Genomic DNA, 24,150 nt, shown 5'->3' with positions numbered 1-24,150 from the left:
TCGCTCACTGACACAGGGGAGACAGACCACATGATTGGCCCAGAGAAGCCTGAAAATAGGTAAGTATTTCCATCCTAGCCCTTTCACACTGATCAGTTTTTCAGTTAAAGGAAACAGATGAAAAATGCATCCCTTTAAATCCTATGGCACTCTTCACACCGGTCAGTTGCCTTCCAGTTGCGTTTTTAGGCTGCTTTCCCACTGCTCTGTTGCAAAAAGTGGTAACAACACATATGCCGCTTTTGGTTGCCTGACATTAATGATGGGCTCTATGTTGGAGTCGAATGTAAGTTTGACTCAAACATCAGCTGTTCATGTGTTCACTGAACACACAAACAAATGGGGCACTCTGCGGAAAGTTCGCCCACCGATGAGCACCCCATAATGCAATGCACTGTTGCAGTGCATTGATTGCTGATGATTGGCTAAAGCATGCACCTGACCTGTATGCTTTGGCCAATCACAGCACAATGTTCTGTCAGAGCCATGATTGGCAGGGTGCCTTTAGCCAATCATGGCTCAGGGACTAAGTCCACACCCCACACTATATAAGGCTGCTTACACGGCAGTCATGTATAGTGTGTGACAATAGAGATTAGGCCGGTAGTTAGTGGATAGTGTGTTGGGTGAGTTTAGTGCAGTCAGTGTAGTGAACAGGCATACCCCACTTTTAAAATGTATGGATATGTTGTAGTCCTGGGTCCCTTCTTGGTGCTCCCCAAGTTTTGTGTCCGTCACTTATAATTCGTGAGCAGTGCCATGCCAAGCTGTCCAATATTTTCCATAGATGCCAATGTTAAAGACGGGGAGCATTGCCATGCCAAGCTGTCTGATATTTCCCATAGATGCCAATGAGCACTGAAAGCTGAAAATTGGTCTAGGCAGGAAGAGGGTGAAAGTGCCTTGCCTTAGTGGTTAAGGGTAACCCTATGACAGAATTAAAAAAAAAAATGGCATGGGGTCCCCCCCAAAATCTATACTAAGCCCTTTGGGTCTTGTATAGATTTTAAGGAGAACTCCACGCCAAAATGTAAAAAAAAAAAGGCGTGGATTTCCCCCCCCCCCAAAATCCATACCAGATCTTTAGCCAAGCATGCAGCCTGGCAGGCCAGGATGGAGGAGGGGTAATGAGGGAGCGCCCCCCCCTCATAATCCATACCAGGGAAGGGTGCTTTTAGGTGCCCCCCATGTTGATGGGCACAAGGGCCTCTTCCCGACAACCCTGGGCTTTGGTTGTCGGGTCTGCGGGTGGGGGGCTTATCAGAATCTGGAAGCCCCCTTTAACAAAGGGGGCCCCCAGATCCCGCCCCCCCATGTGAATGGGTGTCGGATACATCGTAACCCTACCCATTCACCAAAAAAGTGTAAAAAGTAAAAACCACACAATAAAGTTTTTGACAAGTCCTTTATTAAAAAAAAAAAAAATAGTGTCCCTTGATGTGAATGCCCGCCGACCCGAAAAATAGAAAAAATTTCAAAAACTCTTCTCTTCTTCGGAGGCGTCCTGCTGAATGCCGTTCTTCAGCTTTGACGGCTCTTATATAGGCAAGGGGCGGGGCCACCCGATTACATCACCCGGTGGCACTACCCCCTTCTGACATCACATGACATGGGCGAAGAGTCTGGTATGGACTGGATGGAGGGGGGTTTGCATTCATGCATGTCCCCCAGGGCAGTACTGGGTTCCCCATACACTATTTATGGCAATTACTTGCATAGAAGCCTTTAAAATGAGGACTTTTGATTTTTCATATTCGTGTCCCATAGACTTTAATAGAGTTTGCATGTTTGCTAGAACTTTTTCCCTGTCCCAGATGTTCTGGTGCAAACCGAACAGCAGGGCCGGACTGGCCTAGCGGGATACCGGGATATTTCCCGGTGGGCCGCCGGCCCTGGGGCCACTTTAATAGGGCCGCCCACAGCGCCGCTTTAAGTATTGCTGGTACACCGGCCGCTGCATTGATTGGGGCTGCTCGCCGCTGATGATGGCCGCTGTGCAGTCTGCACTGCCCCACCCCCGGCCCCCGCTGTGCTCCAGAATGATGGTCCGTGACCGTCCATCTCTTTCTACGTCAGCCGCTGTGAGCGGCATGACGTCACGGGGCGGCTGCGCCTGTGCCCTGCGCGGCGGACGGCGGTGCTGGTGCATCAAGTTACTGAGGCGAGCTGACTGGCTGTCACGGCGCCGACGATCCCTCCCCCTCCCAGTCTCCCACACAGACGACGAGACTTCACGGCCATCAGCATCAGCATGTGATCGCAGGTGAGGGGTGAGCCTGAGGTCACAGAGTCATGAGAGTGAGTGTCTGAGTGAGCAGTGCGGTTTCATCCATGCTATGGCTGAGTGTCCCATTTTCGAGGGCTTTTTTTTTCTTGGTAAAGGTAAGGAGCCTGAACTCTGCCTCCATTGTGGGTGTGTGTGTGATCTCTGCTCTGGATATCCACTGTGGTGCGCCAGACATCTGTACCATGCCCGCGCAGCACCAGACATCTGCACCATGCCCGCACAGCGCCAGACATCTGTACCATGCCCGCACAGCGCCAGACATCTGTATCATGCCCGCACAGAGCCAGACATCTGTACCATGCCCGCACAGAGCCAGACATCTGTACCATGCCCGCACAGAGCCAGACATCTGTACCATGCCCGCACAGAGCCAGACATCTGTACCATGCCCGCACAGAGCCAGACATCTGTACCATGCCCGCACAGAGCCAGACATCTCCTGTACCATGCCTGCACAGAGCCAGACATCTCCTGTACCATGCCCGCACAGCGCCTGACGTCTGTACCATGCCCGCACAGTGCCTGACGTCTGTACCATGCCCGCACAGCGCCTGACGTCTGTACCATGCCCGCACAGCGCCTGACGTCTGTACCATGCCCGCCAAGAGCCTGACGTCTGTACCATGCCCGCACAGCGCCTGACGTCTGTACCATGCCCGCACAGCCCCTGACGTCTGTACCATGCCCGCACAGCGCCTGACGTCTGTACCATGCCCGCACAGCGCCTGACGTCTGTACCATGCCCGCACAGCGCCTGACGTCTGTACCATGCCCGCACAGCCCCTGACGTCTGTACCATGCCCGCACAGCCCCTGACGTCTGTACCATGCCCGCACAGCCCCTGACGTCTGTACCATGCCCGCACAGCCGCTGACGTCTACCATGCCCGCTCAGCGCCTGACGTCTGTACCATGCCCGCACAGCGCCTGGCGTCTGTACCATGCCCGCACAGCTCCTGACGTCTGTACCATGCCCGCACAGCGCCAGACATCTGTACCATGCCCGCACAGCGCCAGACATCTGTATCATGCCCGCACAGAGCCAGACATCTGTACCATGCCCGCACAGAGCCAGACATCTGTACCATGCCCGCACAGAGCCAGACATCTGTACCATGCCCGCACAGAGCCAGACATCTGTACCATGCCCGCACAGAGCCAGACATCTCCTGTACCATGCCTGCACAGAGCCAGACATCTCCTGTACCATGCCTGCACAGCGCCTGATGTCTGTACCATGCCCGCACAGTGCCTGACGTCTGTACCATGCCCGCACAGCGCCTGACGTCTGTACCATGCCCGCACAGCGCCTGACGTCTGTACCATGCCCGCCAAGAGCCTGACGTCTGTACCATGCCCGCACAGCGCCTGACGTCTGTACCATGCCCGCACAGCCCCTGACGTCTGTACCATGCCCGCACAGCGCCTGACGTCTGTACCATGCCCGCACAGCGCCTGACGTCTGTACCATGCCCGCACAGCGCCTGACGTCTGTACCATGCCCGCACAGCCCCTGACGTCTGTACCATGCCCGCACAGCCCCTGACGTCTGTACCATGCCCGCACAGCCCCTGACGTCTGTACCATGCCCGCACAGCCGCTGACGTCTACCATGCCCGCTCAGCGCCTGACGTCTGTACCATGCCCGCACAGCGCCTGGCGTCTGTACCATGCCCGCACAGCTCCTGACGTCTGTACCATGCCCGCACAGCTCCTGATGTCTGTACCATGCCCGCACAGCGCCTGACATCTGTACCATGCCCACACAGGGCCTGATGTCTGTACCATACCCGCACAGCGCCTGACGTCTGTACCATGCCCGCACAGCCCCTGACGTCTGTACCATGCCCGCACAGCCAATGACATCTCCTGTACCATGCCCGCAGCCCCCGACATCTCCTGTACCATGCCCGCAGCACCTGTACCTCCTTTATCGTGTCCGCACTTTTACCGCTTTTAATCGGAATTTGCTCATATATATATGAAGCACTACATGCTTTCATATCTTTCTAATCTATATATAATACACTCTTCAAATGTGCTTTAAAATGCATGATTTTCCCTTTTATGAACAAGAAAATAAGGGCGTTATGCTGTTGGGTCGGTATAATAATGCTATGGGGCTGGTATGACATTTTTTCCAGGGCTGAATTTTATTTCCAGTCCGGCCCTGCCGAACAGGAGGGTGTTTGGCCCATCCCTACCTGACATCAGCCTGCATCTGTAAAAAGAAAGGACGTCACTCAAACAATGCCCCAAAAATGCAACCGGAGGTGCATGTTTGCCATGTTTTTGATGCGTTTTCTATTCCATTCAATGGGGAGGTGTGTTTTTGGTGCAGTTTTTTTACTTCACCAAAAATGCAGCATGCAGGACTTTAAAAAATGCAACTGACCTGCAACTGATTGGTGTGAAGCGTTTCACAGGATGTAAAGGTCATGCAGTTTTCTTCCACATTTTGTAAGACAAAAAGGAAAGGAAAGCTGATCAATGTGAAAGAGCCCAAAGTCCCGCATGCTACATTTTTGGGTGCACTTTTAATAACCTCACCAAAAACACAACTCCCCATCAAAATGAATAGAAAACTTTGTAGGCCATGGTTGCATTTTTGGGGCTTTTCTTGAGTTACTTGGCCATGTTTCACAGGTACATGCTGGGAGCCAGGCAACCAGACAATGCCTTGGAAACGCATCGAAAACGCATATACAGAGCAGTGTGTAAGCAGCCTAACTTACAGTCAGCATAGGTGGTAGGAGCGAGGAGGGAACATTTATAAGACTAGTTAGTTAAAGCCTGAAATTCTACTTAAAGCGGAGTTCCACCCAAATGTGGAACTTCCGCTCATTTGCTTCTTCCCCCCCCCTCCGGTGCCACATTTGGCACCTTTCAGGGGGGAGGGGGGGAAGGGTACCTGTTTTTGACAGGTACCCTTCCCCACTTCCAGGAAACGGCGCCGCGGTGAAGTTAGGTCACCTCCTCCTACCACCCGCCGCCGAGCCAATCCGAATGCGCAGAGCGTTTTGTGTATGCGCAGTAGGGACCCGCCCGCGAAGCCGCAAGGCTTTACTGCTGGGTTCCCTTACTGGCAATGGCGGCGGCAGCAGCACCCGAAGGAAACATCAGCTGGGGTGCCGATATCGCTGGACTCCAGGACAGGTAAGTGTCCTAATATTAAAAGTCAGCAGCTATGTGTAGCTGCTGACTTTTAATTTTTGGAGAGGGAGGCGGAACTTCGCTTTAAGCCTTGGTTCCAACTATGAATCTCATATGAATCACACAGGAACTGCAATGCATCTCTATCCAATTCATGCGCGATTCAGTGTGGTGCAATTTGAGCCCATTCGAATAAAACTGCACCACATCTGCACCAAAGTAATGCTGATTGCATGCGGCAATTTTGGGAATGCACTGCAACCGGATCGCATGGTCATTTTGTACCATACAATTCGGTGCAGTCCAATGCACTGTGTTTGCGACTTGCATTTGGGATGTCATTAAGATTGCACTGACACTCGCTGCAGAGTGCCAGGGTGGTGCGATTGAATGTGGAACAGGAAATGTGCACAGATCGCAGGTTTCCCACTCTGCATTGTAGTGTGAATCAAGGCTTACCCTAGGTCAGTGATGGTGAACCTTGGCACCCCAGATGTTTTGGAACCACATTTCCCATGATTCTCATCTACACTGCAGAGTGCATGAGCATCATGGGAAATATAGTTCCAAAACATCTGGGGTGACAAGGTTTGCAATCACTGCGCCTAGGTTTACATCTAATTATTTGAACATGCGTTTTTTGTTTCTCTGTAACAAACTGTGTATAGCTGGTTATTAAGGAGCAGGAGGGAAAGCTGAAGAGTCATCAGCTGTCAGTGGGCTTCCCCGCTGACAGCTGAATGTAAAGACAAGAATTGCTGGCAATAAAAAAAAAAAAAAACGAGAAAAAAAAAAAAAACAGGTGGGGGTCCCCCCCCAATCCCTACCACACCAATTCTTTATAAAAAAATGGCATGGGATCTCCCCCAAAATCCATACCAGACTCTTATCTAAGCATGCAACCCGGCAGGTCAGGAAAACGGAGGGGATGATCGAGCGCCCCTGCCCTGAACCATACCATGCCCTTAAAACAGGAAGGGGGGGGGGTGCTTTGGTGCCCCACAGCACCTTGTCCCCATGTTGATAGGGACAAGGGCCTCTTCCCCACAACCCTGGCCGCTGGTTGGGGGGGGGGGGGTGCGGGCGGAGGGCTTATTTGAATCTGGAAGCCCCTTTAACAAGTGGGTGCCCAGATCTCAGCCCCCCCATGTGAATAGTACATACTACCCGGTCCACTCCCACCGAAGGCTCCCGCCGTCTGCCAGTTCTTAAATAATGAAGGAGCGGGGCCACCCGCTAATGTCCCCAGGTGGCCCCACCCCTTTGACATCATCGGCCGGGTGCATGCATCGGCAGAAAATGCATAGATGTGAACGTGTTCTATAGGAAACCATGATAAATGGACAGTAGTGCGTTTCTGAAAACTGCAAAATGCTTAAAAAAAAAAAAAAAAACGCATAGATGTGAACCCAGTGTCAACTGTGTGCCATGCGTTATAAGGATGCATGGGAGGACGCGGTCATGTGGTGTGTGCTATGCAATATAACAATGCATGGGAGGATGCGTTCTCAAGGCGAGTGCCATGCGTTGTAACAATGCATGGGAGGATGTGGTCAGGCGACGTGTGCAATGCGATATAAGGATGCATGGGAGGATGCGGTCATGTGGCATGTGCAGTATAATGATGCATGGGAGGACGCAGTCATGCTGCGTGTGCCAAGCAATATAAGGATGCCCGGGAGGACGCATCATGAGGCGTGTGCCATGCGATATAACAATGCATGGGAGGCTGTGGTCATGCGACATGTGCAATACGACATAACGATGCATGAGAGGACGCGATCTCGTGGCAAGTGCAATTCGATGTAACGATGCATGGGAGGATGTGGTCACGCGATGTGTGCAATGCGATATTACGATGCATTAGAGGAGGTAGTCTTGTGGCGAGTGCCATGCGTTGTAATGATTCATGGGAGGATGTGGTCACGCGGCATGTGTCATGCGATATAATGATGCATGGGAGGGCGCGGTCTCGTGGCGAGTGCCATGCGTTGTTAGGATGCATGGGAGGACGTGGTCACGCGGCGTGTCATGCGATATAACGATGCATGGGAGGGCACGGTCTCGTGGCGAGTGCCATGCGTTGTTAGGATGCATGGGAGGACGTGGTCACGCGGCGTGTGTCATGCGATATAACGATGCATGGGAGGGCGCGGTCTCGTGGCGAGTGCCATGCGTTGTTAGGATGCATGGGAGGACGTGGTCACGCGGCGTGTCATGCGATATAACGATGCATGGGAGGGCGCGGTCTCGTGGCGAGTGCCATGCGTTGTTAGGATGCATGGGAGGACGTGGTCACGTGGCGTGTGTCATGCAATATAACGATGCATGGGTGGATGCGGCATGTGTAATGCGTTGTAACGATGCATGGAAGGATGCTGTCACGCGACGTGTGCAATGCGATATAACGATGCATGGGAGGACTCAGTCTCGTGTTGAGTGCCATGCATTGTAACGATGCATGGAAGGACGTGGTCACGCGGCGTGTGCCATGCGATATATATCGATGCATGGGAGGGCGCGGTCACGCACCGTGTGCAATGCATTGTAACGATGCAATGGAGGACCTGGCGTGTGTCATGCGATATAACGATGCATTAGAGGACCTGGTGTGTGCCATGTGATATAACGATGCATGGGAAGACGCGGTCAGGTGACGTGTGCCATGCAATATAACGATACATTGGAGGACGCGGCATGTGCTATGCGATATAACGATGCATGGGAGGACGCGGCATGTGCCATGCCATATAACGGTGCATTGGAGGACGCAGTGTGTGCCATGTGATATGATACATTGGAGGACGCGGTGTGTGCCATGTGATATATTGGTGCATGAGAGCGGCGCGGTGACGCAGAGTGTGCCATGCGTTGGTGCAGCTTATAGGACAGGCATAGAGATGGGGGCTGTAATTGGAGAGTGAAGCCGGGGATGAGGATGACAGGCATAGAGATGGGGGCTGTAAGGTGCAGCCTGTGCCGGGGATGAGGATGACAGCCATAGAGATGGGGGCTGTAAGGTGCAGCCTGTGATTGGAGAGTGGAGCCGGGGATGAGGATGACAGGCATAGAGATGGGGGATGTAGGATGCAGCCTGTGATTGGAGAGTGAAGCCAGGGATGAGGATGACAGGCACAGAGATGGGGGCTGTAATTGGAGAGTGAAGCCGGGGATGAGGATGACAGGCATAGAGATGGGAGCTGTAAGGTGCAGCCTGTGATTGGAGAGTGAAGCCGGGGATGAGGATGAGAGCCATAGAGATGGGGGCTGTAAGGTGCAGCCTGTGATTGGAGTGAAGCCGGGGATGAGGATGACAGGCATAGAGATGGGGGCTGTGATTGGAGAGTGAAGCCGGGGATAAGGATGACAGCCATAGAGATGCAGCCTGTGATTGGAGTGAAGCCGGGGATGAGGATGACAGGCATAGAGATGGGGCTGTGATTGGAGAGTGAAGCCGGGGATAAGGATGACAGCCATAGAGATGCAGCCTGTGATTGGAGTGAAGCCGGGGATGAGGATGACAGCCATAGAGATGGGGGCTGTGATTGGAGAGTGAAGCTGGGGATGAGGATGACAGGCATAGAGATGGGGGCTGTGATTGGAGAGTGAAGCCGGGGATGAGGATGACAGGCATAGAGATGGGGGCTGTAAGGTGCAGCCTGTGCCGGGGATGAGGATGACAGGCATAGAGATGGGGGCTGTGATTGGAGAGTGAAGCCGGGGATGAGGATGACAGGCATAGAGATGGGGGCTGTAGAGTGAAGCCGGGGATGAGGATGACAGGCATGGAGATGGGGGCTGAAATTGGAGAATGAAGCCGGGGATGAGGATGACAGGCATAGAGATGGGGGCTGTAGGGTGAAGCCGGGGATGAGGATGACAGGCATAGAGATGGGGGCAGTAGAGTGAAGCTGGGGATGAGGATGACAGGCATAGAGATGGGGGCTGTGATTGGAGAGTGAAGCCGGGGATGAGGATGACAGCCATAGAGATGGGGGCTGTAGGGTGAAGCCGGGGATGAGGATGACAGGCATAGAGATGGGGGCTGTAGGGTGAAGCCGGGGATGAGGATGACAGGCATAGAGATGGGGGCTGTAGGGTGAAGCCGGGGATGAGGATGACAGGCATAGAGATGGGGGCAGTAGAGTGAAGCTGGGGATGAGGATGACAGCCATAGAGATGGGGGCTGTGATTGTAGAGTGAAGCCGGGGATGAGGATGACAGGCATAGAGATGGGGGCTGTAGGGTGAAGCCGGGGATGAGGATGACAGCCATAGAGATGGGGGCTGTAGAGTGAAGCCGGGGATGAGGATGACAGGCATAGAGATGGGGGCTGTAGAGTGAAGCCGGGGATGAGGATGACAGCCATAGAGATGGGGGCTGTAGGGTGAAGCCGGGGATGAGGATGACAGGCATAGAGATGGGGGCTGTAAGGTGCAGTCTGTGCAGGGGATGAGGATGACAGCCATAGAGATGGGGGCTGTGATTGGAGAGTGAAGCTGAGGATGAGGATGACAGGCACAGAGATGGGGGCAGTAGAGTGAAGCCGGGGATGAGTATGACAGGCATAGAGATGGGGGCTGTAGGGTGAAGCCGGGGGTGAGGATGACAGACATAGAGATGGGGGCTGTAGAGTGAAGCCGGGGATGAGGATGACAGCCATAGAGATGGGGGCTGTAGGGTGAAGCCGGGGATGAGGATGACAGGCATAGAGATGGGGGCTGTAAGGTGCAGTCTGTGCAGGGGATGAGGATGACAGCCATAGAGATGGGGGCTGTGATTGGAGAGTGAAGCTGGGGATGAGGATGACAGGCACAGAGATGGGGGCAGTAGAGTGAAGCCGGGGATGAGTATGACAGGCATAGAGATGGGGGCTGTAGGGTGAAGCCGGGGGTGAGGATGACAGACATAGAGATGGGGGCTGTAGAGTGAAGCCGGGGATGAGGATGACAGCCATAGAGATGGGGGCTGTAGGGTGAAGCCGGGGATGAGGATGACAGGCATGGAGATGGGGGCTGAAATTGGAGAATGAAGCCGGGGATGAGGATGACAGGCATAGAGATGGGGGCTGTAGGGTGAAGCCGGGGATGAGGATGACAGGCATAGAGATGGGGGCAGTAGAGTGAAGCTGGGGATGAGGATGACAGGCATAGAGATGGGGGCTGTGATTGGAGAGTGAAGCCGGGGATGAGGATGACAGCCATAGAGATGGGGGCTGTAGGGTGAAGCCGGGGATGAGGATGACAGGCATAGAGATGGGGGCTGTAGGGTGAAGCCGGGGATGAGGATGACAGGCATAGAGATGGGGGCTGTAGGGTGAAGCCGGGGATGAGGATGACAGGCATAGAGATGGGGGCAGTAGAGTGAAGCTGGGGATGAGGATGACAGCCATAGAGATGGGGGCTGTGATTGTAGAGTGAAGCCGGGGATGAGGATGACAGGCATAGAGATGGGGGCTGTAGGGTGAAGCCGGGGATGAGGATGACAGCCATAGAGATGGGGGCTGTAGAGTGAAGCCGGGGATGAGGATGACAGGCATAGAGATGGGGGCTGTAGAGTGAAGCCGGGGATGAGGATGACAGCCATAGAGATGGGGGCTGTAGGGTGAAGCCGGGGATGAGGATGACAGGCATAGAGATGGGGGCTGTAGAGTGAAGCCGGGGATGAGGATGACAGCCATAGAGATGGGGGCTGTAGGGTGAAGCCGGGGATGAGGATGACAGGCATAGAGATGGGGGCTGTAAGGTGCAGTCTGTGCAGGGGATGAGGATGACAGCCATAGAGATGGGGGCTGTGATTGGAGAGTGAAGCTGAGGATGAGGATGACAGGCACAGAGATGGGGGCAGTAGAGTGAAGCCGGGGATGAGGATGACAGCCATAGAGATGGGGGCTGTGATTGTAGAGTGAAGCCGGGGATGAGGATGACAGGCATAGAGATGGGGGCTGTAGGGTGAAGCCGGGGATGAGGATGACAGCCATAGAGATGGGGGCTGTAGAGTGAAGCCGGGGATGAGGATGACAGGCATAGAGATGGGGGCTGTAGAGTGAAGCCGGGGATGAGGATGACAGCCATAGAGATGGGGGCTGTAGGGTGAAGCCGGGGATGAGGATGACAGGCATAGAGATGGGGGCTGTAGAGTGAAGCCGGGGATGAGGATGACAGCCATAGAGATGGGGGCTGTAGGGTGAAGCCGGGGATGAGGATGACAGGCATAGAGATGGGGGCTGTAAGGTGCAGTCTGTGCAGGGGATGAGGATGACAGCCATAGAGATGGGGGCTGTGATTGGAGAGTGAAGCTGGGGATGAGGATGACAGGCACAGAGATGGGGGCAGTAGAGTGAAGCCGGGGATGAGTATGACAGGCATAGAGATGGGGGCTGTAGGGTGAAGCCGGGGGTGAGGATGACAGACATAGAGATGGGGGATGTAGAGTGAAGCCGGGGATGAGGATGACAGTCCCCGGAGGAGGATCGGTCACACACCGCCTCCCCCCTCCTCCCCCCGGCCCTCCTCTGGCGGGCGGACCCGGAACAGTCAGTCGGACGGTGATCAGCGGACGGATCGGTCCCGGTACTCGGCGCCGCCATCATGCAGGGGAGTCTGGCGGAGGAGCTGGAGGTGGGTGTGTGCCCGGGATGGGGGAGGGGATGGAGCCCATCGGGTGTTGGTGAACCACAAGGCCCGGCCAGCCCTGGCAGCTCAGGGTGATCGGGGCATGCTGGGAGTTGTACTTCTGCAACATCTGCAGAGTTTGTGCCAAGTCTTGCGACATTCTGCATTTTGTTGCGTCCTGAGGACTGCGTCAGCGTGCGCCCGTCCATGCATGTGTAGTGAGGAGCCCTCTGACACTGCAGGGCATGGGGGGCTTTGTAACCCGGCGCACTGCAACCCCTGTCCCGACCCTGGGCAGCGTGTGACGGGGCGCCACTCAGAATAAGGGGGGCTCGGGACGTCACCATCTGTCCGTTATACAAGCATTGCGCATTTTCTGATTACCGAGGAGGAGAAGGGGGTGCAGATGCCGGCTTCTATAGGGGCAATATGGAGCAGGGGGGGGGTGCAGGCTTCTATAGGGGAAACTATGGAGCAGGAGGGGTTTTGGCTTCTATTGGGGGCTATGGAGCAGGAGGAGTGCAGGCGTCTATAGGGGGCTATGAAGCAGGACGGGTTCCCGGCTTCTTTAGGGGGCTATGAAGAAGGAGGGGTTCCGGCTTCTATAGGGGGCTATGAAGAAGGAGGGGTTCCGGCTTCTATAGGGGGCTATGAAGAAGGAGGGGTGCAGGCTTCTATAGGGGGACTATGGAGCAGGAGGGGTGCAGGCTTCTATAGGGGGACTATGGAGCAGGAGGGGTGCAGGCTTCTATAGGGGGACTATGGAGCAGGAGGGGTACAGGCTTCTATAGGGGGGGCTTTGTATTAGGAGGGGTGCCAGGTTCTATAGGGGAACTATGAAGCAGGAGGGGTGCCAGCTTCTATAGGGGGGCTTTGGAGCAGGAGGAATGCAGGTTTCTATAGGAGAACTATAGAGCAGGAGGGTTCCGGCTTTTATAGGGGGGCTATGGAGCAGTTGCGGTACAGGCTTCTATAGGGGGGCCATGAAGCAGGAGTGGTGCAGGCTTCTATAGAGGGATTATGGAACAGGAGGCGTACAGGCTTCTATTGGGTGCCTACTGAGTATAGTAAGTACTTAGGTACTGGTCATATATTGGGTGTCTATGTAGCAGGGAGCGTGCGCCTACACAGCAGGAGGGGTGCTTAGGTGCCAACTTGTATAGGGTGACTACTGAACAAGGAGGAGGAGGGGTGCTTTGTTGCCAGCTTGTATGGGGTGCTTACAGGACAGGGAGGGTGCTTAGTTGCTGGATTGTATAGGGTGACCGTTGAGTAAGAAGGGCACTTTGGTGCCAAATTGTATAGGATGACTACAGAGTAAGAGGGGCACTCAGGTGTCAGATTGCATTGGGTGACTACAGAAAAAGGAGGGTACTTAGTTTCCGGCTTGTATAGGGTAACTACAGAGCAGGAAGGGTGCTTAGATGCCAGCTTGTATTGGGTGGCTACAGAGCAGGAAGGGTACTTAGTTACTGGCTTGTATCATGTGGCTACAGAGCAGGAAGGGTACTTAGTTGCTGGCTTGTATTGGGTGACTACAGAGCAGGAAGGGTACAGTTACTGGCTTGTATCAGGTGACTACAGAGCAGGAAGGGTACTTAGTTGCTGGCTTGTATCGGGTGCATACAGAACAAGGAGGGTGCTTAGTTTTTGGCTTGCATAGAGTGACTACAGAGCAGGAAAGGGACGAAGGTGAAAGTATGGAAGCCACAAGGGCAAAGGGAAGTGAAAGTTTGCAACGCTCACCGTCTCACCAAAAATGTGGTGAAGGTGTATATCTGAATATACTATAGCTGCAAGGAATCCGCAGTATAGAACAGACTGATAGAAGTGGGTAATAAAGACGCCATAGCAGTTTAGCTTGTAAAAAGTATATGAAGCTTTATTAGTTACAAAAATGTATCCCAGCGATGGGTTGACAATATTGTTGGCCCTTGAACTCAATCTGGATAACAGCGTCCTATTGGTTAATGACATGCCATATGAGCCTCTAGGAGCTGGGGGCAAAACATAGAGGACAAATGTAGTTATACAGGCGTATCTCATAAAATTAGAATATCATCAAAACGTTTGTTGACATTCTGTAACTGGCTGTTATTGACAGCCGGTCACGTGGTAAAAAGCCAATTTCATTGGCTCTTTACCTAGATCGGGGATGGGCTCTGTCAGAGGGACGAGCCTTGTCCCCGATCGTCGCGGGGGCGCGCATTGCAGAGAGAACGAGCGACTCATGCTGGAGCCGCTCATGTGATCAGATGTGATTGACACAGCCGATCACGTGGTAAACAGACAATTTTCATTGGCTGTTTACCTTGATCGGGGATGGGCTATGTCCGCGGGACGAGCCTCATCCCGGAACCCCCGGGGGTGCGCAGTAGCGGCGAGACCGGGCCACCGTCATATATAACGTTGGCCCGGATCGACAAAAGCTTCCTGCCGGCGTCATTTTACAATGACGCGGTATGGAAGTGGTTAATGATCGTAATATCACTGTGCTTGGTTGGCCAGCAAACTCCTCTGACCCAAACCCCATACTGTGGGGTATTGTCAAGAGGAAGATGAGAGATACCAGACCCAGCAATGCAGACAAGCTGAAGGCCGCTATCAAAGTAACCTGGGCTTCCATAACATCTTAGCAGTGCCACAGGCTGATCGCCTCCATGCCACGCTACATTGATGCAGGTATTCATGCAAAAGAAGCCCTGACCATGCATTGAGTGCATACTATACTGTACATGGACATACTTTTCAGTAAGCCAACATTTCTGTATTAAAAATCCTTTTTTTTTTATTGGTCTTATGTAATATTCTAATTTTCACTTTTTGAATTGAATTACTGAAATAAAATAACTTTCTGATGATATTCTAATTTTATGAGCTGTATATCTAGGCAGTCAACTATAGCACTTAGACCAATAAGTCCACCCCAGATAGAACATTGATATATAAGGTGTATATAGCAGATATTCTGATATATTAGCAGAAGGGGTGAAGATGGAAGCAGAGAAGTCAGTGTTCGTGTCATTTGCAGAGAGAAGATATATAAAGTTATAAAATGCAAAGCGTCTGTAAGCAAATCCAAGAAAGGCAAAACGAAATGTTATAACAGTGTGATATACGTATATACCCAAGGAGCATTTTGTTTTGCCTTTCCTGGATTTGCCTATAGACGCACCCACTAGTGGCAGTATATGTGACTCAATTGGGGTGGAGGTCCTTTAAAAAAAAACAGACTTTACAATAGGGCTGGGCGATATGGCTGAAAACTGTATCACGATATCAGTGTTTCATATCGGTCGATATCGATATATATTGATATTTTTTATTACCCATTTAAAATAAGGACCCTAGGGTGAGAATGCAGGGCGGCGGGCATGGTGCAGGAGAATGCAGGGTACTGGCATGGTGCAGGAGAATGCAGGGTACTGGCATGGTGCAGGAGAATGCAGGGTGACTGGCATGGTGCAGGAGAATGCAGGGTGACTGGCATGGTGCAGGAGAATTCAGGGTGACTGGCATGGTGCAGGAGAATGCAGGGTGACTGGCATGGTGCAGGAGAATGCAGGGTGACTGGCATGGTGCAGGAGAATGCAGGGTGACTGGCATGGTGCAGGAGAATGCAGGGTGGCAGGCATGGTGCAGGAGAATGCAGGGTGACTGGCATGGTGCAGGAGAATGCAGGGTGGCAGGCATGGTGCAGGAGAATGCAGGGTGACTGGCAAGGTGCAGGAGAATGCAGGGTGACTGGCATGGTGCAGGAGAATGCAGGGTGACTGGCATGGTGCAGGAGAATGCAGGGTGACTGGCATGGTGCAGGAGAATGCAGGGTGACTGGCATGGTGCAGGAGAATGCAGGGTGACTGGCATGGTGCAGGAGAATGCAGGGTGGCAGGCATGGTGCAGGAGAATGCAGGGTGACTGGCATGGTGCAGGAGAATGCAGGGTGACTGGCATGGTGCAGGAGAATGCAGGGTGACTGGCATAGTGCAGGAGAATGCAGGGTACTGGCATGGTGCAGGAGAATGCAGGGTACTGGCATGGTACAAGAGGATCCGGGGTTGTGGGCATACTACGGGAGATGCAGTGCTGTGGGCATGGTACAGGTAGACCATGCCCGCAGCACTGCATCCCTTGTAGTGTGCCCGCAGCCCTGCATAACGGCAGGTAGTGAAGCTGTTTCACTTACCTGTTCCAGAGGCGCCTTCGTTTTAAAAATGGCGCCGCCCGGCGCCGATACGTCATTGCGCACCCGCCGCCACCGCTCGTGTAATTTCGGCTATTCTCGGCCTCTCCCGAGCGGCGGCGGCGCGTTTTTAAAAGTTTAAACCCGTCGGAGCGGACTTTTCGATTTATCGTTCAAGTTTTCTTATTGCTATCGAGCACGGGACTATCGCGATACCTATCGGTATCGTTTTATCGCCCAGCCCTACTTTACAATCACTTTAATGCAGAGTTCCACCCAAAAGTGGAACTTCTCCTTATATGCTTCCTCCCTCCCCCCCTCCAGTGCCACATTTGGCACCTTTCAGAGGGGGGGGGGGGGGGACAGGTCCCTGTTTTTGGCAGGTACGCTTCCCCACTTCTGGGAGACAACACTGCGACGCCGCGCTCCCTTGGAGGTCCAGCCCGTCTCCTCCTTCCCCCTCCCAAGGGCCAATTAGAAAGTGCAGCGCGATTCACGCATACGAAGTAGGGAACGAAAGGCTCCACTGCCGGTTTCCCTCACCTTGAATGGCAGCGGCAGCACCCGAGAGCCGATCCGAAAATTGGCTTCGGATGCCAACATCGCGGGAACTCTGGACAAGTAAGTCCTAAAAGTCAGCTGCTGCAGTATTTGTAGCTGCTGACTTTTAATATTTTCGTGGGGGGCGGAACTCCTCTTTAACCGATTCTGGACCGGAAGGATTTGCCACCTTTAATGACCAGGCCGTTTTTTTGCGATTTGGCACAGCGTTACTTTAATGGAAAATTGTGCGGTCGTGCGACACTGTACCCAAATAAAATCTATGTCCTTTTTTCCCCCACAAATAAAGATTTCTTTTGGTGGTATTTGATCACCTGTGCGATTTTTTTTTTTTTTTGCGTTTTAAATAAAAATAGAGGAACAATTCTGGAAAAAAAAAACAATATTTTTCACATTCTGCTAAATAACATTCCCAAAAAAAAAAAAAAAAAAAAGTATAAATCACATTTTTCCAACCTTTTACGCCAATTTGTATTCCGCTACATATTTTTGGTTAAAAAAAATCGCAATAAGTGTATTTTGACAAAAGTTATCACGTCTACAAACGAGGGGAAAGATTTATGTCATTTCTATTTTATTTTATTTTTTTTTTACTAGTAATGGCGGTGATCTGCGATTTTTAGTGGGACTGCGACATTGTGGCGGACAGATCGGACCCCAAACGTACATTTTTGACACTTTTGGGGGGACCAGTGACATTACTACTGTAATCAGTGCTAAAACTATGCACTGTTACTATACTAATGACACTGGCAGGGAAGGGGTTAACCTACTGGGCAATGAAAGGGTTAAATGTTAGCTCAGGGGAGTGTTTATTACCTGTGGGGGGAGGAGCTTGTGAAATAACCATGGAGACATGTGATCCTATTTAGAAGGATCACAGGCACTCTGTGATCATTCCAGGGAGAAGGACGGTAGGCTGTGTTTACAACAGCAAACCGTCTTTCTCTCTCAGCGGGGAACGATCGTGGGTGGCCGGCAGCAATCGGTGCCGTCAGCAACTTGCCTCGGCATCCCCGCTGCCTAGTGGGGACGGGAGCACACCGCCGGTAGCGCACGCTCGCCCCCCAGCACCACGCGCGCAACCGACATAGTACTATGTCGGTTCGCGCAGCTGAGCCAGCCTACCGCAGTTAAACTGTGGCGGGCGGCAAGTAGTTAAAGTGCACGGTATATTTGCCTTTAGTAAATCAACCTCTTTCTGTTACACTTTTTTGAGCGTATACTTGCCACACAATCAACAAGAGTATTATATACTGACACTTAGTGCCGGGTCACACTTGTGCGATGCGGGAAGGCTGCGAATTTGCAGCCTGTTCCCGCATCGCAAACGCACATCTGGCAGTTCACACTGCCATATGCGATACGCTGGGGGTGTCAATGAAATGTTAACGACACCCCCAGTTTGATCGCATATCGCAGTGCGATCTTACAGTTCGCACAGAATTGGATCGCACAAGTGTGAACCAGTGTGCGATCCGATCCTGATGCGGCTGAAAAAATGTGCGACTTTTGTGCGGATGCAGTGCGAATTTAGCCATACAAAGTGTATGGCTGTATTCGCACTGCACATCCGATCGCATGTAATGAAGGAGCAGTGCGCTCCGATATTATATGCGATCGCCGCACACGCGGAAGTGTGAACCGGCACTTAGGGCTCTTTCACACGGGCGTTCCGTATGTCCGTATATCACCCCATCCGTTTGCGGGTGATATATGGACATAATGCATGTCAATGGGATTGCGGATGTCAGCGGATGACCATCCGTTGACATCCGATTTGTGTCCTTTCAGTTCTGTTCGGTTTTTTGGAATGGAACAGAACCCTATTTTTTCTTCCGTTTAAAAAACGGAAAGGACGCAAAATCGGATGTCAGCGGTGTCATCCGCTGACATCCGCAATCCCATAGACATACATTATGTCCATATATCATCCGCAAACGGATGGGATGATATACGGACATACGGACCGGATGACACAATTGATTTACTAAAGGCAAATAGACTGTGCACTTTGCAAAACTTAGTAAATGAGCAGAAGCTCTGCTGACTTCCATCATCCAATCATATGCAAGCAAAAATGCTGTTTTTTTTTGTTTTTCCTTGCATGTGATTGGGTATTCTTTGCAAGGTGAAGCTTCACCTCATTTACTAAGCTTTGCAGCAACTGCACTTTGCAAAGTGCACAGTCTATTTGCCTTTAGTAAATCAACCCCTGCATCTTCACCATTGCTCTTATCTGTGATATCTAACCATGTACACATCTGCTATCAGCGATCCACATTTCCTGGCCACGTCATTTCTACTTCCTCATCTGTCAGTCATAGATGGCACTTGTCAGTTTCGGAGAAAGAAGTTCGTTTCTGGTGTGATTCTTTATCATGATAGTTTTGCTATCATGACTCAGAAGTTCTGGGGAAGGAAACGTCAGAATCTCTTGCGACACCATTTGTCTCTAATGTGGAGGAGCAGCCTTTTTTTTCTTACCCAAATGTTAGTTCCCCTTGTTACGTCTGAAAATAAATATTCTATATACCTAACCAACTATTTTTATTCCTTCTGGGTTTTTATTGTCATCTGTGTCCCATTCAAGAGATTTCCCACCCGCACCTGTCCTGTAGATACAGCAAATAGTGAGGAGATCTAAGTTTTCTTTCATTCACACTGGCAGCTGAGGGTTAGTAACGGGTCAGTAAGGTTGTGACGGGCTAGTGCAGGGTGCAAGGGGTTAAAGCTTAACCACTTCAGCTCCGGAAGATTTACCCCCCATTTGACCAGGCCATTTTTTTACTTTAACTTACAATTGCGCGATCATGTGACACTGTACGCAAATAAAAAGAATAGAAAAAAAAAAAAAAGAGCTTTCTTCTGGTGGTATTTGATCATGTCTGCTTTTTTTTTTTTTTTTTGCGCTAAAAACAAAAAAGGAAGAAAATTAAAAAAAAAAAAAAAACATTATTTTTTACTTTCTGCTATAAAACATAAAAAAATCAAATGTCTTCATCAATCTAGGCCAATATGTATTCTGCTACATAGTTTTGGTAAAAAAAAATCCCAATAAGTGTATCTTGATTGGTTTGCGCAAAAGTTATCGTGTCTACAATCTATGGGATATATTTATGGAATTGTTATTAATTTCTTTTTTACTAGTAATGGCGGCGATCAGTGACTTATAGCAGGACCACAATATTGCAGCGGACATTCAGACACTAACTGACATTTTTTTGAGGACCAGTGGTAAAAAAAAAAAATATGCACTGTGACTGTACTAAAGACATTGGCTGGGAAGGGATTAACATCAGGGGCATTTAAAGGGTTAACTGTCTGCCTAGCCAGTGTTTTTGTACAGTGTAGGAGGTGCTTTTTACTAGGGGAAGACATGGATCCATGCTTTGCAGAGACACAGGATCCATGCCTTCCCTCCTGACAGAACGGCAATCTGCCTTGTTTACCCAGGCAGACTGCCAATCCTTTTTCTGTGCTGGAGGGTGCCGGCAATACATTGAGTCTGCAGTACTAGTAATGGCGGTGATCAGCGACTTATAGCAGAACTGCAATATTGTGGTGGATAAATTGGACACTAACTTGACACTTTTATGGGGACCAGTGACACCAATACAGAGATCAGTGCTAAAAATATGCACTGTCACTGTACTAAAGACACTGGCTGGGAAGGGATTAACATCAGGGGCAATCAAAGAGTTAACTGTCTGCTTAGCTTGTGTTTTGGTATGGTGTAAAAGGTTTTTTTACTAGGGGAAGACATGGATCCATGCCTTGCAGAGACACAGGATCCATGCCTTCCCTACTGACAGAACGGCATCTGCCTTGTTTACATAGGCGGACTGCCATTCTGCCTCTCTGCAGGATGATCGGCGGTTGATGGCGGACATCGAGTCCAAAGTACCCGCCAATTGGCTCCCGCTGTGCATAATGACACCCGCCGGTGACGAGCATTTACGTCCCCTACCCAAAAGTGCAGGATCAAATATATATTGTAGGAGTAAAACTGCTATAGGGCGGTCGGCAGGAGGTTAAAGCTGTCAAATGCTTTCTGAAGACTGATCTGTACGCGGAATGCTCTTTAGAGATCATACCTAGTTTGAACAAGCCCTAAAAATTAAATTACAATACATCTAAGTGCTCTACAACGGATGGTAACAAATGCAAACACGGATACATGTAAACTCGGCCTTGATACCTTGGTGCTGAACTCCAGGTATGTTGTTTTGGAATAGTTATATGGCCAAATATGGACCAGTGTAAGTATAGGAGGTGTGACAATTTAATTCATGGAATGTCCGCTGTGTAGCACTATGGTGGTGAGTCACACAGCCATTCGCACTCCAGGGTGTTCTGACATCTTCTAACTTGCCCTTGCCTGGGTCGCAGACTAGTTGACTTAGTCTTTACAGAGAAGTAGAAGAAATAACACGTATGTGCGTAGCGCTGTTGGAAAATGAGTAGGATGAATCTGGAGCAGCGGATTAACATCAAATTTTGTGTATAATTTGGCAAAAGTTTGAGTGAAACTTTAGCTCTGCTACAAAAGGCTTATGGTGAACATTCCTTGAAGAAATCAATTGTGTTTGAATGGCATAGACGGTTTAACCCTTTTGTTGCCAGGTCCGTACGTCGTGGGGGTATGACACACAATCCGGTGGCTATTGTATGTGAAACTGACAGGTGGACTCCTGCCTGTCAGGTAAAAGGATTGCTCTCACACCCCCCCCTGGCACCGGCGCACTCCCGCACACTTGCCCCCCTCCATGCTTACGAGACTCCAGTTGTCCATCTGCGGGTCCGGGAGCGAGATGGTGGGTCCCAGTGTTTTTTGGGGAAACAGAAGAGCATGCACACGTTCACTCGCCTTCTCTTCTTGGACCCTGGACCCTGGTCTTGGACCCTCTTTTAGACCCTGCATGTCTCATTAAAGAGAACATGTCACTAAAACCATCACATTGTCCCCTATGTGATAAAAAAAAAAAAAAAAAAAATTAAGTTACACCCAAGCACATAAAATCCCTCCCAAAGAAATTTTGAGGCCCCCCCAACTCCACATATACGCAGATACAAATGTAAACACCTGCGTAGGGGGCACCTACGCGTGAAAACGTCAATTGCGATACACGTTACATATCACCATGCACGCCAGAGTGAGAGTAATAATTTTAGCACAAACCCCCCTCTGTAACACTCAACTGATACCTATAGGGGGCTTTTGAAGGGTCGCCTATAGAAAATATAGGGTACTGAAGTTTTTTGCTATTTCACGGGTGCACACAAATTTAAGGTTTGGCATGTTGGGTATCTATTTTCTCGGTGCAACCTCGTCTTTTATATTTTACCAAAAATGTGGGTAATTTATTACATTTGTTTGCCCTAAAATTCACTTTAGTGTGTTTTTTCACTGAAACGTTGCATTTCCTAGACCTTTGCGGTAATATCCTGTGACATAAAAAATTGTAACTACCACTATTTTATTCACTAGGGTATCTGCTTTCAGAAAATATATAATGTTTGGGGGTTTTACATCATCTTTAGGGCTAAACTTATTTTTTAAACGTGTGAAAAAAACCGCAAAAAAAAGCTCTGGCAGCGAAAAGATGAAGGAGTTGCGGTAAGATGTCCACCATGAGGCAAGAAGTGGGCAGCCAAAAATGCAAAGGACGGATGCAAATGTGGACAGAGTGCAAACCTTCGTACGCTCATGCTGATGTTTTTGTTTTTTTTATCACAAGGGCTGTACAGGACATCGGGAATGTGTCCTGGATAACAGGCACATTTCCTCAATAGTTGAGTCGGGGTCCTTTTAAGGTGGACAGTTTTAGAGACAATGCTGAGTACTCCCAGTACTCTCTGGTTTGATAAGTCCTTATTAGGGGTCTGAAATTTCGACGTGTGAAGAGTTTTAGGGTGGGAAGAACCTCCAAACCCTGATTTTCAAATATGGTATAGCACTTTTTTATATGCAGTGCGATAAATCAAATCGGAATGGCACAATTCAATAAACTTAAAGATTTAACAGTCTTCATATAGTGCTTCAATGTCTATTTAAACCACGTAGTGTTCTTGTATCCTTCACACCCTTGTGAATACTCCGCCAGCTGTGCTCTCACCTTATCTCCATGACATGTATGGTCATAGAGCAGCCTTTTTCAACCGGGGTGCCTTGAGGTTTCTTTAGGGGTGCCTTGACAAAATGCCTAAAAATTGCCCCAAAATTGTATACAAGCCAGTAGGTGGATGAAGCCTGCCTTTTAGTAACACAAAGCCACAGATTTTCATTGTGCACCATTACAACCTTCTAGCTGCAGATGTCCTAACAACCAATGACCCTCCCCTGCCCCTCTCTGGGTGAGTGATGGAGAAACACTGAGGGAGAAGAGAAACATTGGAATACTAGTCAGTACCAGTGTGTAAGTGTATTGGATTTGGAAGAATAAATCACCTCTAACATTGGCTATTCCTACATGGGTGGATGTTGATGTGATATTTAAAAGTAAACTATTAGAATCGTTTTTTACTTTTGAGAATGGGGTCCATAGTTTAGGGTGCCTCGAGATTGTTCATAAAATTAGAGGGTGCCTTGGCTAAAAAAATGTTGAGAATCACTGTCATAGAGAGCTTGCGTTCCCCTTTGTGGGCTGGTGTTATTTCCATAATATGCCCAGTGGTCCTCCTTGGTGGAAGATTCCTTCTATGGCCCCTGGTTATGACCCAGCTTCTTCTTACACAACCATAGAGCATAGAGAATAGTCAATAAAAATTTTAGAAGGATAAAGCGCAATTTTTGTATCTTCGTATCTGGATATATGCTGTGAAGTAGAGGAGAGAGCTTTAAAGGGATAACTTAAAGGCAATTCCTAACATCTCCCCACGAGAAGAGATTATGGGAAAAGGGGATGTAACGAGACCCTTGCTTGCTTGTTTCCGCTCTCCCGACACTCCTCTGCTACTAGTGAGTCAGCTTGCAGATCGCAACGTCTGATGGTTCGCTCACCCAAGTCTCCGGGATCCGAACTACAGCTATGTGCCGTTCGGAATCCATTAGAACAAACACCAGGCAGGCTGTATGTAAGTTCAAACAGGAAGGCCTTTATTGGAAGTACACAACACACTTTTTACAGAATTTGAAAAATCCCGCCCCCAACAACTGCTTTCCTATTGGTCAATTGTAAAGTACATGGTGTCCTCCTTCAGGTCCTCCTTAGCCATGCAAATGAGGACTTGAAAATGTGTCAGCAGGGATTGGTCCCAGGGGGCAATTAATGTACACAATAGCCAGACACAGAACAATGGAGCCGTCTGGAGCCTAAGACAGAGCAGAAGACCCCCCCACTGTGTAACCGA

The 24,150-nt window shown here is 50.3% G+C and overlaps 1 protein-coding gene across 1 annotated transcript in view; it reads left to right on the top strand.

Annotated features, from left to right (window-relative positions):
• The first annotated feature begins 11,946 nt into the window (after positions 1 to 11,946).
• The window catches only part of SHFL (shiftless antiviral inhibitor of ribosomal frameshifting), a 70,581-nt gene continuing 58,377 nt past the window's right edge, over positions 11,947 to 24,150 (top strand). Inside the window, exon 1 of the mRNA XM_082255484.1 lies at positions 11,947 to 12,059. Coding sequence (XP_082111610.1) covers positions 12,030 to 12,059 — 30 coding nt within the window. The 5' untranslated portion in view covers positions 11,947 to 12,029. The remainder of the gene's footprint in view (positions 12,060 to 24,150) is intronic.

Source organism: Pelophylax lessonae (assembly GCF_965119305.1).
Source record: "Pelophylax lessonae genome assembly, chromosome: 4".
Taxonomy (NCBI): Eukaryota; Metazoa; Chordata; class Amphibia; order Anura; family Ranidae; genus Pelophylax; species Pelophylax lessonae.
The sequence above is the reverse complement of the archived record's forward strand: the minus strand, read 5'-3'. Positions and strand labels throughout refer to the sequence as shown.